The sequence below is a fragment of the Tripterygium wilfordii genome, chromosome 5, assembly GCF_013401445.1.
Source record: "Tripterygium wilfordii isolate XIE 37 chromosome 5, ASM1340144v1, whole genome shotgun sequence".
Lineage (NCBI taxonomy): Eukaryota > Viridiplantae > Streptophyta > Magnoliopsida > Celastrales > Celastraceae > Tripterygium > Tripterygium wilfordii.
The window spans coordinates 12,677,240-12,690,976 of record NC_052236.1 but is presented as its reverse complement, the minus strand read 5'-3'; the positions used below and the strand labels follow the sequence as shown (position 1 = coordinate 12,690,976).

General features: G+C 37.7%; 2 protein-coding genes across 3 annotated transcripts; both read left to right on the top strand.

Moving 5' to 3' along the window:
• The first annotated feature begins 4,663 nt into the window (after positions 1–4,663).
• LOC119998483 (ribulose bisphosphate carboxylase small chain, chloroplastic-like) lies at positions 4,664–5,720 on the top strand. The gene is made up of 3 exons (XM_038845825.1): positions 4,664–4,890; positions 4,994–5,128; positions 5,246–5,720. The coding sequence occupies exons 1-3, from the start codon at positions 4,708–4,710 to the stop codon at positions 5,474–5,476; spliced, it is 549 nt and encodes a 182-aa protein (XP_038701753.1). The 5' UTR covers positions 4,664–4,707; the 3' UTR covers positions 5,477–5,720.
• Positions 5,721–9,240: 3,520 nt separating this feature from the next.
• On the top strand, positions 9,241–13,378 carry LOC119998243 (caffeoylshikimate esterase-like). Of its 2 annotated transcripts, none has more exons than XM_038845518.1 (8): positions 9,241–9,529; positions 10,441–10,470; positions 11,178–11,304; positions 11,406–11,552; positions 12,113–12,243; positions 12,335–12,472; positions 12,679–12,777; positions 12,961–13,378. In XM_038845518.1, exons 1-8 carry the CDS (start codon positions 9,386–9,388, stop codon positions 13,186–13,188), a joined length of 1,044 nt encoding a protein of 347 aa, XP_038701446.1. In that variant the 5' UTR covers positions 9,241–9,385; the 3' UTR covers positions 13,189–13,378. The 2 variants fall into 2 exon arrangements, with proteins under 2 accessions (XP_038701446.1, XP_038701447.1); XM_038845519.1 differs by having other exon boundaries at positions 9,421–9,529; positions 11,144–11,304.
• Positions 13,379–13,737: the final 359 nt, after the last annotated feature.

Below are 13,737 nucleotides of genomic sequence, written 5' to 3'. Positions count from 1 at the left end.
CTACTTTATTTTCTCCTCTCTCCTCATTTTTTCCCTCCTCTCTCTCCTCACTCCTTTCTTTCTCTCTCTTCTTTCTCTCTCATCTCTTTCTCTCTCCTCTCCTCACATTTTGACTCCTTTCTCTCTCCTCACTTTTTCTCTCTCTCTTCTTTCTCTCTCCTCACTCTCTCCTCTCTCTCCCCTCACTCCTTTCTTTCTCTCTCCTTTTTCTCTCCTCACTTTTTTTCTCTCTTCTTTCTCTCTCCTCAATTTTTTTTTTCTAATTTTTAATAACATTAATTTATTATTTTAATTAATATATTGTTTTAAATGTAATTAATTTATTATTTTAAATAGAAGTAGTTTATATGAATAGAATAAATAAATGAAAGAGAAATAAATATTATTTTAATGCAATAGAGAATATGATAGGTAATCTGATGCAGTGTTGATTGGATAGGGAATCTGTAAAATAGGGGAAAGTGACATTTTGTCTGTATTTTAGGGAATCTGTTAAGAGAAACTGATGCAGATGCTCTTAGAGCCTTAAATAATAAGTTTTTAAAAAAAAAAGTAATGATTCTTTTTTTGACAGAGATTATAGGAAGGACCGGTGGGATATTGTTTCATGCATGGATGGAAGATAGAGAGAACGAAAGGGATAGTCCAGCTGATCATCGACTTCGGTCAAAAGCGTTTATTTACGAGATTTTTATAGTTTAATTTTCGGTGGAATCTATGATCTATCAGCCTTTGAATTGAAAAAAATGTGTAATGTTTCAACTTTCATTTCATGCATGGAAGAGAGAAAAAAGAGGGAAATGTCCAAAAGTCATGCAAGATGTGAAGAAACTGCATGCCACGTATATATGTTGGGAGCTCAAGATTTCCAGGAAACTTTACAATACCAGCTACTGGTTTCTTGTTCTCTCTTTTCAACCCCTTTTTTTTTCTCTCTCTCTTAAAAAAAGAGTTTATGCAACTAGGGTAAAAATTCAGAAAGTTTGTTAACATATATAACTCATATATTTGCTAATAATATTTTGAACAAGAATCCCAAGAATTTAAGGTAAGTTGTAAAAGAATCAATTATTTGTCTTTGCATAATTAGTTGCAACAAACCTAGTTAGGTTGATGGAAAGTCCAACCCATCGATATAATATTGTAGGTCTTTGGTCATCACAACCTAAGAGAATCATTTTAAAAAATGTATCATGTTAGTTAAGGAATTGTTTAATTATCCATATATAACATTTTGTAAGTCCGCATCCAAACGATATGGGACGAAGAGGATGTGATATGAATTCATATGATATGGTGGCATGATGAAGGCATCATTATGTTGTTTTGTCTGATAAGATGGTGGTGAGATCATACAGAGGACGTGCAAAAGAATCAAAAGTCGCAAAGCCCGATGTGTGTGTTGGATGTGGTATTTACACATATCTGGTGGGTGTAAGTTGCATGCAACACCAAAAACGCATGCAAAGCCTTAAGGCAGCGCGTGTCACCTTTTTTTAGTTTTTGTTTCATTAGTTAGCTCCAGGTGTTTGGGGTTGCTCGCTTGCTTCTCATGCATAATAATGCACTCCCATTGAACAACCTAATACAACCTTCGCAAAAACCATTTGCTACCCAACACTTACAACCAAGAATTTGACAACATACATACATACATACATACATACATACATATATATATGTAGCTTGCCCTAGCTAGGAAAATGAGTGAAATGATCATGTGTTCTCCAACTGCCAAGTAATTGTACCAATCGGTTTGATTAATGTTTAACAGTAAGAAATCACATCTTCAGCCTTATTGTCATAAATCCAAGCTCAATCACATTTGTTATAAAAAAGTGTGAAATGCCTCAAACTGATAACTTATTTTATTGAATTAAATGACAAAGTAATTTATCCTAACATGATATCGAAGCATGGATTCAAACCTTAACTTCTACAACTTAAACCCTCATTTATTATTGCATCAAGTGTGTGAGAAATTTTTTCTACAAACCATACAAATACTATCTTTACATCAATTTTTAAACATTATAAATTTACATCAAAAACTTATAAGTCAACACACAAAATTGTAGTTGTCGAAATTGTCCAGCCCACACGTAAGGGGGAGTGTTAAAATATATATATATATATAAAAGAAACATCTCAAACCAACAAGTTAACTTATTGGGTTAAGTGACAAAATAACTAATCTTAACACACATCAACAACTATTGTCTGCTTTAGGCTACATGCTCGCACGGATTTATTTTCTAAGCCGTCTCCAAAGTAATTAATTAGGTTCGGAAAATGCATTTGTTATGTGAGAGGTGCTTAGACTTTACTTATATGTCACTCAGATGGGTTATACGTAGGATTACAAGTCTTGACACTCCCCTACACTTGTGGGCTTGGTTATGCGAGGCTCAACAAGTGGACACTGTGGAAGTCATGTTTAAATAGATCGAGTATTTGCTCCAATACAATTTAGAAATCCAAATTCAAACACATCAACAAATATTGTATGCTTTGGGTCACATGCCCGCACGAATTTGTTTTCGTGGGCTTCTCCTAAGTAGTCCGGCCCATAAAATGTGTTCATTGTGTAAGAGTTGTTTGGACTTTGTTTATATGTCATTTGGTTAAGTTATGTAAATTCGATGTAGGATTAGAAGTGTCAACACTTATAGCTGCTAATTGCAATGTGGACCCTTAATCTAGGGTTTTTTTTTTTTAAAGAAAAGGATGAAGAAAGCTCTATACTCTCTCTCTAAACGTATTGGAATCACATGTTGAGATATAAGAGAGTTTTTTTTTTCTCACTAATTATTGATTGTCTCTTCCAGGTTCATCTCCTCCAAGGATTATTCTTCAGTCAATCAAGGGGCTAATTGTTGACCAACTCCATTCTTCTGCCAGTCAAGCCTAAATCATAAATACCTAAAAACGGAGCCCTATGTCAAATTCTCAAATGGACTTTGATACAAGAGCGTCGTGTCTGTGGAGTTGTAAAGTTGGCCCGTGAGCCCAGCACGACCCACTAGCTTGAGTTCACAGGCCGTGTTAGGCTCGATCCACTTTATTTTCACGGATTGGGTCAGGAATCGTGGCCCGCGAAAGAGTTTCATACGTGCCAGGCCCGACAACGACCATTCACTAATGTTATTGTGATTTGTGATGTGGTTTTCACCTTAGTTTTATATTCTAGGGGCCTAAGTTCAATTCCCACCCCACAACATAACTTTCACATTTTTATTGAAGGCCATGCCTTTAGGCCTAACCCTAGGGTACTAAGCCGGCTGAGTAAGGGGTAGGGGTGTCCGCCGGGTGATGAAACCCGGTGATTATCTGGCTGACCTTAATGAATTCTTATCGCCCGATCTTGCCTTAACAAGTCCGGATCCCAGGTACCTTTTTTTGGGATTTTCGGGTTATTGGGTGACTCGATAAGAAAATTATTTTATTTTAAAAATATATTTTATGTGATTAATGTGATACTTCTATGTGATTAATGTGGGTTTGTGGTAATGGACTTGGCATGTTAAGGATACCGGGTCACCGAAAACTCGACCCGGAAAACCCGGGACCCAGTGATCCCTTAATAGGGTTACCGGGCGGGTCACTTCATTGTCCAAAAACACCGAGGTCAGGCCTAACCCGATCCGATAACCCGAAACCCGGCCCTCTGGACACCGCTAGTAAAGGGTTTTAAGATTCGCAAATCTCATACGTGTGGCCGGGCCGGCCTACGAACCGTGCATGTCGCTTGTTGACCATTCCGAGCTGGCCCGCTTTACATCATTAGGAGTACGTGTATCAGTGTATGAGACTCTTGAATGGGGCCAATCCAATAGGCATGGAAGAGGATGTGAAAAAAAGTTGCTCATGGGCCAGCCTAGTACTCTTGTTAATGAAGCCCATGCTAACTCCTCATGTGCTAAGGCCCAACCCACATGTCACGTGCCCACCTACATCTACACTCGCACCACACAACACCACCACACACCCACCCAGCCACACCCAGAGTCGCACACAAGCACAAATAATTATTGGCTTAACTTGGCAAATAAATGGTCCAAAATAGAACGAAAATTATAGAGATCGTAGTTCTTGATAACCCAGTTGCTGAGTTATACACACATAATCTAAGTGAATTTGTGAACTCTGCATGTTTCACAACATAATGCAATATGAAATCCTGTATATAAAACTCAACAGTTAGAATAACTAAGATCTGTATCATTACTACAAAGAGAAACCACCAAGAATTTGACAATAAAATCTTGCCTGCCTGACCACAAAAGTCTGAACAAGTTATGGTCACAAATCGTCAAAATACTAGACCTCAAACACACCCATAGATATGACAATATGTAGGAGAGGGAGTGTACTGACAAAAGACTGACCAAAAAACAAGCAAACCACCATCACTCATTCATGTCCTTCACCATAGATGAGATAAGATTATTGGGGGAGCTGCTCACCTTCCACGTGGCACTATCACTGTGGTTCCTAATGATAAGGTAAACAATCTCCTTTCATGTGGCCATAATGGTGTAACATCATCATCTATTCAATCCAACGGTTGTAATTCCATCAATATGAGGCTAAATAATCTACAACCACATGATCCCTTATCGTCTATTGTATTATCATTATATATAGGCTATGGTACTAGTAAAGCAGAGGAAGTTGAGTAGCTGAATCAAAGAAGAAGAAGCAGTCATGGCTTCCTCTATAATGTCATCGGCCACTGTTGCCACCCTTAACCGCACCACCCCTGCTCAAGCCAACATGGTTGCACCCTTCACTGGCCTCAAGTCCTCTGCTGCTTTCCCTGTCACCAGAAAGCCCAACAATGACTTCTCTTCCCTCTCCGGCAATGGTGGAAGAGTCCAGTGCATGAAGGTTTGTATATAAATAATTTTTATGTCTAAATTTTAACAAAAATTCAGAGAATTTTCAGGAGATAGTTTCTGGGTTTTGAATCTTGTGATTGGTTTGAGTGTAGGTATGGCCAACAGTTGGCATGAAGAAGTTTGAGACTCTCTCGTACCTTCCACCACTCACAGATGCAGAATTGGCAAAGGAAATCGACTACCTTCTTCGTAGTGGATGGATTCCTTGCTTGGAATTCGAGTTGGAGGTCAATTTTCAAAATCTTTAAATTAAATTTGTGAAAACAGAGTATTAAGTATACCAAGCGTTTGATAAAATGTCTGTTTCTTGGTTTGGTTTAATTTGGTTTGTTTTGCGGGTTTAGCACGGATTTGTGTACCGTGAGAACAACCGTTCACCAGGTTACTATGATGGGAGGTACTGGACCATGTGGAAGCTCCCCATGTACGGATGCACAGACTCTGCTCAGGTGCTCAAGGAGCTCCAAGAGGCCAAGACTGCTCACCCGAATGGCTTCATTCGGATCATCGGCTTCGACAACAAGCGTCAAGTGCAGTGCATCAGTTTCATTGCCTACAAGCCTGCTGGTCTTTAAATAAGTTATAAATTAAATTTAGACTCTTTGGGTTTGTCTAAAGAATATGTAAAACAAACCCCCACCCCCCCCCCCCCCCTCTCTTTTTTTGTGTAATTTTGTTTCTAGCTCTGTTTTTATCATTTTTGAGACGATGGTTCTTCTTTTCGGTCTCTGCATTTTCGGATGCTGAATGGAATGGTTGAGAATTGTTGAATAAGCTCTAGTTTATTTGCTAATTTTGATTGTGATCGATGAAGTTGAACCCTTTTTTTTGCAATTTCAATTCATCTTCGCTAACCTTGATTGTCCCTGTAATACAAAAGTGCTTTGGATTATCAAGCATTACAATGATAATAAGATTCAACCCACTTGGGTGATAGTTTAGTTAGTGAATTTCTCTGTATAAATTTCCATATAAATTTGAGGGTCTTGAATTTGATTCTTACTGTGAGTAATACTTTGTGGTCACGTGCTAAACTTTAGTCCAATTTACTATGTCATCAGATGAATTATCAAGCATTGCACTGATTAAAAAATTTAGACACTTGGGTGATAGCCTAGTTGATGGATCTCTCAGAAGCCCAATCGTATGAATTCGAGAGATTATGAGTTCGATTCTCACTGTAAACAATACTCGTGTGATCGTGATTTGGGTTTTTCCTCAACTTATTATGTCGTTATGTGGGAAACATAAGTTGTTTTGAATCAATTTCAAGAAATTATTAATAGATTCAAAAACTATGACAAAGTCGTGTGGATTATGTTTCTTGATACATTTTTGACGTAGTGATCCACAATAAACACTTGATGTGAACTCTTGTGGTGATGCCTTGAAGTAGATAGAGATATAGATAAGAAGAGATTCCCAATCTCTGCCATACCCTTATTGCATACCATGAATTTATTTTACCATGGTTGGTAAAAAAAGTACACATCAAGGTTATTGCATTAAAGTTCACCCAAAAATAAATCAAGATAACATCTGCGGTGGATAAAAATGGTCCAAGCCCAAGCCCATTTTCTCAGGTATGATTAAACTCAATCAACTACAATGACTAACGGGCTCAAAGCCCATAAATTGTATGTAGGTATTGGGCCCAAAATAGCCACTTCCGGTCTCTCCAAGGGCCCTAAGCTACAAACTTGGCCCATGATCAAATTCAGGTATGACAGCTAAGACCTCTGTTTTTATTGATTACATCAGAGCATCCACAATGGGATGATTTTGAAGTGCTTGAGATGATACTTTCTTGATAAATTAAGCGCTAGATGTTCACAATGGGTACTTGAGATGATACTTTCTTGATAAGTTAAGCACTACATGCACACTTGTGATAAAAAATGACACTTGAAAAATTAGTTCATACTTGATCTTTGAAGTGTATGATAATTGATGAATAGTGAAGAGAGAGGTGATGAAAAAGGAAGAGAGATGTGATGAAAAGTAAGAGAGAGATGATGGAGATGGAGAGAGAGAGAAGATAAAAAGGAAGAGAGAGGTGATGAAAAATAAGAGAGAGATGATGAAAAAGAAGAGAGAGAAAATAAAGAAAATGAATATAGAGTGTTGGAATGTATGGAGTGTTGATGAATAGTATAGATTGTGGGACCCAATCACCCAATTAAATTGTGCCACCTAAGAGAAATGAGAAGAGAGAGAATATAATTTAGTGAAATTTGGAGTGTGTGCACAAGTAGCACCATTGTGGATGCTCTCACGGGCATGTCAGGATCTCATGTCCTAATCACTCATGCTCAAGCTAGAGCACATGCAATGGTTTAGTATTGTTTGGGACAACAAAACACCTTGGGATATGTGTATATATGATGTGACAAAGAATGTAAATGTTTTCTCTACAATGGTTTAGGTCTACTGGCTTCACTTGTGCCCATTTCTTGCAACATTCAACACATGTGGGTTAGGTTTGCTCTAAAAGCAAGCCAGCATGGGGGCAATCAAAACACCATTCCTCCATGCTTGGCCCATCAAATTTGAGCTAAGAAAAATCTATTGTTGTAAGGGCAAATGCAATGAGAATTAATTTGCTGGGCCAACATTTTTGTTGGCCCGGTCCCACCTCTATTACACAAAAAGTAAGTCAAACACGAATTCTAATACAACCACATCAACAAAACACAAATTTCTATAAACTTTTTCTTCCCACACACTCTTTTTCTTTCCACCCAACCCAACAACATTCGATTCCTCCATATTATCCACAACAAAACTACATCAAAACATCAAATATCAATACATCCACATCAGCAAAACACTTATCCCAATACAGCCACATAAGCAAAACACATTTTACAATACAGCCACATCAGCAAAAGACAATATCTTTGTTGGCCCAATACCACTTCACCATTGCATTTGCCCTCAATCGGGAGAATGTGTCTATCCCATACTATTTTAAGGAGACAATCGCCACGACTTTCAAAAGGACACTTCTTCCCGACGGAGACTTATACAGGGAGGAGTTAACCAGATTCCAATAAGATGGGAAGAATACGGGTATCGGCAGCCAACTGCCTTTGGCAATACCAAGCAAGAGGAGGACCAGTGTTCCGATGACAAGCGTGTAGAAAAGCGTGATAGGCGCATAGATTCCCAATCCGACGATACTAGCAATACCAACAAGTAATGTGACTTCCACCACAATCACAGCCACACCATTCCAGATTGTATCGCAACTATGAAATGGCCGAACTTTTAAAGAGAGGTCACCTAAAAGACCTCCTAACTAAGAAGGGGAAAGCCACATTGGCTAAGAGGGAAGAACGCGACCAAGTTACCCCAAACGCTTCACCCTCATAGTTAAATGGTTGTATGAGGGTTAAGCATAAACCCAATCCGATCCTTTTAGAGTCGTAATCAAAACTAATTAAAGTTTGAATTAACCACCAAACATGATAAAGAGTAATGACGACTATAGGCCCTATTTTAGCAAGTAACTAATTAATTACACATCGAATGTCAACCTAACTGATTCTCATTCATATATTTTTACCCGATGGGCAGGATCCAAACCCTGTGAATAATATTTGTGTGCACATTTATGTGAGTGTGTGTGGGTTGTATGTGTATTTGAGTTGGAGGGTCACATGTGTGTTTTTTATTTTCAGATAAAAAAAACTAATTAATGAATTTATTATTCTTCTCAGTAATAAATTTTTTATTTGATACTATAAATAATACGTCAAAAAGGGGACAATTGGCTCCAAAAAATGACCCAAACATAAGAACGGGACATATGTAGGCATCCAAAGGTGCTATACAAATATCCGATTTCGCAATCAAGGTCGATGCGTTACATGTGTCGTAATCTAAGTGGGATACACAAGCAGTAAAGGACACGTGAATCCTGCAGTCGTAGTGTTATATGACCGACTTGCCAGAATATCCTTGAACCAGCCAGCCAGTCATCTTCGTCTTCACACCTTTGGAGCATTCGAGCCAGTCAAAACTTGTAAACCACAAACTAACGTGTGCGTCCTTCTTCCTTTCAAATCATGCAACAGAAAAAACAGAAATATCTTCAATTTCTTAGCTTATATGAACTCGGATTCTTCCCTTCTAGAAATTTATTTTTTCCTTCCAAAAATAGAAATATAATATTATTAATTTTCCATGAAAACAAATTTTATTTTCCGAAAAAGGTCAAAAAATAATATAAAACATGGCTTTGATGAATCCCGCAAATCTCTGCGTTGGCCTGTATCGTCATGCTCACGCTGGTATGACGAGTACTATGTTGCATGTATGAATTGTATACGCTCTACGCTGTTTCGGAAAGTGAAGGGCGCTTTCGCATCTCCAACATCTCTGTTTCCTCTTTTTTTTTTCTTGGTTGACGAAGTGTGTGGAATGCTATAGAATTTGTGGCGAGGGTTTGCTGTGTTCAGGTGGGGAAGACGAGATTGGTAATGGCGAAGGCGAAGTTGAAAGGACTGGTGGATGATGAATTGCTGAGGATTTTGGACGCCAATATGGACGAGGCGCCGGCAAGGAGGCGAACTCGGGAGGCGTTTAAGGAGATTCAGCTTGGAATCGATCACATATTGTTCAAGGTATTGACTTCTGTTTTTTTTCCCCTTTTCTTATTGGGTGATAAAAAAATGACCGATACGTTTGGATTGAATCAATTTATGCGGTTGATGAGTCGAGTTTTGTATACTTTTCGAGTGGTATGTGGATCAATCTATGCTAGTGTGTATATGTGTCTGCTACTTGTTATTCGTTACATACTTACATACTGATTTTATACTACTAGATAGTAACTGAAATAAATGTGGATAGAATCACTGAAAGCGCATATCTTGATTGAGGATGTTTCATCGATGAGCCAACCGTCAATCCCATTTCATTGGCGATAAGCGATTTATTTGTAGATCAGATGGGTTTTCTGGAAATTGATTTTAGTTACTGAATTGATTTCAGATGGATTTGTTCACGATACCTTAGTGACTTCGAAAGTAGGTATTTTAAGTACTATAAACCTTGTAGGATTGATTGCGACTGTTAATGACTGCCCCATTAAAATGTTAGTTGAGAAATCAACTGATTGGTGTGCTTGTAGATTATCTCCTACTACACTATCTAATAATAAGAGAGTTATGGTTCTCTGTTTGGTTTTGCTTAGTTTTTCTGCTATTAATTGGCCAGATTGTTTGACGGTGGGGTTTGTGAAGAGGAGATAATGAAGGTGTGGCAGACTTGCTGCCATCAATGCTTAATTTCTGATCTCCTTGAGTTTGATTGCTTTGGTGGAAGTAGTTTACTATATTTCTTCTTCTATTTGGTTTGGTGATAACATCATATCAACAACTGTAGTGCAACAAGGCGTCTTGCTTCCTACCATTTTTTTGTTATAAAAAAAATATTAAGAAACTAAATGATGGTCTGATGGGATAGTCATAGCACTCTCTTTGGTCATTTGATTGGGAATATTAATGCACTTTTTTTTTTTTCTGTGCTGCAGACGCCATCCGATGGATTGAAAATGAAGGAGGTAAATGAGTTCTACGAGCTTTTGTTTGTCTATAATTTTTAGCTTTTTTTTAGGAACTAGGAAGTGCTTTGCACATAAGCTGTTTTTGTAAACTTGCACAATTTTTTTTTCCGGTGGGGCAGCTTGATGAAAAATCCAGTGACTCTGCGTCATGCTTGCATATTTGCATTTAAACATGTATTTTGCCAATGCTTGAGCAGAGGTTAATTATGCAGACGAAAAACTGCTTCATGTGTATACATTCACTTACAATGCCATCTTTTGCTGCACAAATGTTTTTCATCATTAAATGATTTTCATTTTGTGTAATAAAAGCATTATTGAGACTGGATTCATAATAAGCTGTTAAAGGAGAATGAAAGGAGAAATTGTTAGCTAGGGACTATTCACTTATCTTTTTGGTTCAGTTGTTGGAAATTTGTTTGCTTTGACTAGCAAATTTAAAGAACTTCATTTTGTGAACAATTTCTCCCTGTTCCATCTACTTTCTCATGTATATTTAAAACTGAAAATCTTCCTTGGCTGCCATAAATTAATTCTGCCCATGTTAAAATTTTAAAATGAAACTTGATGACTCATTTCTGATTCTCTTTCTTTGTTTTTGAGAGCGGATTTTCACTTCACATGCGCATAAATTTTGTTTATCAGAATAATGGTCTCCCTCCCTTTTCAGCTTACTCATTGATCACTTACAACTTATGCTACAGTTGTATGAGGTGAACTCTCGAGGATTGGAAATTTTCTCAAAAAGTTGGATTCCTGAGATTTCTCAACTCAAAGCAGTGGTTTGTTTTTGCCATGGTTATGGCGATACTTGCACCTTTTTCTTTGAAGGCATGTATCTTATGTCAAGTTGAAGTAAGGACTGACACGTAAACATAGACACACGCTCTGATAATGAAACCTAAAAAATCTTTCCATGGGCATGTTTGTAGGAATTGCAAGGAAATTTGCGCAATGTGGGTATGGAGTTTTTGCACTGGATTACCCTGGATTTGGACTCTCTGAAGGCCTTCATGGCTATATTCCTAGTTTCGACAAACTTGTTGATGATGTCATTGAACATTACTCAAAAGTCAAAGGTGTGCTAAGTTTTCTATTGAGTATTTACGATGCAGAAATAATGATAGTGATAGTGGCATGTTAAAAATCTCTACTGCAGTAATCATCTGCTCTGCCCATAGTATCGTTCTTCTAACCCTTGTCCCTTCGTTACGTTCTGTTGGAACTCACATCATCATCATCATCTGAGCCTTTATCCCAAAAGTTTGGGGTCGGTTACATGAATCTATGAGAACATTCTTGGAAATCCACATGTACCAATAATTTTTCTTATACTGGTGGGCCATTTTTTTTTATACTGGTAGGATTTGGTTTCCCTTCATACTTTTCTTTTCTAATTTACTTCTCACATTCCACATACCTGCCTTTTTTTTTTCTTTGGGCTGGTGATGATAGAAATTTGTTTCAGATGACGGTCTTGTGGGGATTTCCCATTTTACCAGTTTAAGATCTAATAAGATTATGTAGAGTACTAGAGTGTCACTGAGTGGTTACTTTACACACTTTTTGGCCATGTGATTATGATGTTAATGTCTTGAAATACTGATGTCTCAAAATGTGTATGATTGGTTGACGGCAGATAACCCAGAGTTTAGTGGTTTACCTAGCTTCCTTTTCGGAGAGTCTCTGGGTGGAGCTGTAGCTCTGAAAGTGCACCTGAAACAACCTGATGCATGGGATGGTGCTATTCTTGTTGCACCAATGTGCAAAGTATTTCTCTAAACCCAATTAGCATTGGAAGCTCTATTTCACTATTTGTTTGTAATATTTATATCCTTTTTAACTTATAAATTTTACGCAGATTGCCGATGACATGGTTCCACCACTGATAGTGACAAAACTCCTCATTGGTGTAGCTAATGTTCTTCCAAAGCAGAAGTTAGTTCCGCAGAAAAATTTAGCTGATGCAGCTTTTCGGGACTTAAAGAATAGAGAGCTGGTTTGTCTTTCTCTTTCCTTTTGAAACAGATAATTTCAATAATAAAAAAATAGAGCAATTTTAGCTTGTAGCAAAATAATATGAATATAGGACGTTTTGTATACTTGGTAATTACATCTCCCATATATTTGTTGTCTTCGTGTTCTGATAATTAATGATCATTACTGCAGTTCTTCTGCATAATGTACTTTCCTCTCTGAATGCAGACAGCTTATAATGTCATTTCTTACAAGGACAAACCACGCTTGTGGAGCGCTCTAGAGATGCTCAGAACCACTCAAGAGATAGAACGTCGATTGGAAGAGGTACGTCAGTTCCTTCTCTCTATTCCATTATATGACATTTACTTGCTTTTAATCATTTATGATAATCTATTACCTCAACTGGACTCTCCGCGGTAAGTTCGTACATGGAACATTATGAATCTTAACCCAATTCCAGGATATATGGTGGGGAAACTGGTCTATTCATTTATCTGATGATTACAGGTATCTCTACCTCTATTAATTCTGCACGGGGAGGCTGATATCGTCACTGATCCATCGGTAAGCAAGGCTTTGTATGATAAAGCAAGGACTTCGGACAAGAAGCTCAAACTGTATAAAGATGCATTTCACTCTCTTCTCGAGGGCGAGCCTGATGAAACCATAGTTCAAGCTTTGGATGATATAATTTCATGGCTCGATGAACACAGCAGGAAGAGTGATACCTCTTGAGCATTGGCCCTCTTCTATTTTTTTTTCTTCTTCAAGAACATAAAGGAAGGAGGGGAAAACAAATAAAATGTACTGTTTTGGTTGATAAATAAGGCTGCCATTGCATGTACAGAAATGTGGCTATTGAGATATTTCAATAATTTATAAATTTAGTTAATTTATAGCAGATTGGTGTAGTTTATATTCTCTACTCCTAGTCTCTTCAATTTAAGCAGTTTCTATCGAAATCATATTTCCCTGCAGCATGAAACTCATGGCCCTAACCTCTTGTCAATATTTTGGGGCAACAAAATGCCAGCAACGTACCCTGATTTTGTGTAAGAAAACTTCTGAGGGTGCGGTGCATGGGTCCGAGGATTTTCTTTGTTGGGGGTGGATAAAAACTAAAAACTCTGCCTTGAAGAGGTTCCACGATATTCAAAGAAAAAGTAAATAAAGGATGGTGTGTATTCACAATGATTACTAAGGGTCAAATCTCATCTCCCCTTCCCAATCCCGGTTAAGGACGTTGCCTTGCCTATAATAAAAATTAAAGGAGATTTATTGTGG

Bases quoted from the DNA above. Each gene is read 5' to 3' on its own strand.
- LOC119998483 (XM_038845825.1), top strand. From the start codon at position 4,708: ATGGCTTCCTCTATAATGTCATCGGCCACTGTTGCCACCCTTAACCGC. The intron at 4,891-4,993 runs GTTTGTATATAA...GTTTGAGTGTAG, and splicing joins GAAGAGTCCAGTGCATGAAG to GTATGGCCAACAGTTGGCAT. The intron at 5,129-5,245 runs GTCAATTTTCAA...TTGCGGGTTTAG, and splicing joins GCTTGGAATTCGAGTTGGAG to CACGGATTTGTGTACCGTGA.
- LOC119998243 (XM_038845518.1), top strand. From the start codon at position 9,386: ATGGCGAAGGCGAAGTTGAAAGGACTGGTGGATGATGAATTGCTGAGG. The intron at 11,305-11,405 runs GCATGTATCTTA...GCATGTTTGTAG, and splicing joins TTGCACCTTTTTCTTTGAAG to GAATTGCAAGGAAATTTGCG. The intron at 12,244-12,334 runs GTATTTCTCTAA...AATTTTACGCAG, and splicing joins TTGTTGCACCAATGTGCAAA to ATTGCCGATGACATGGTTCC.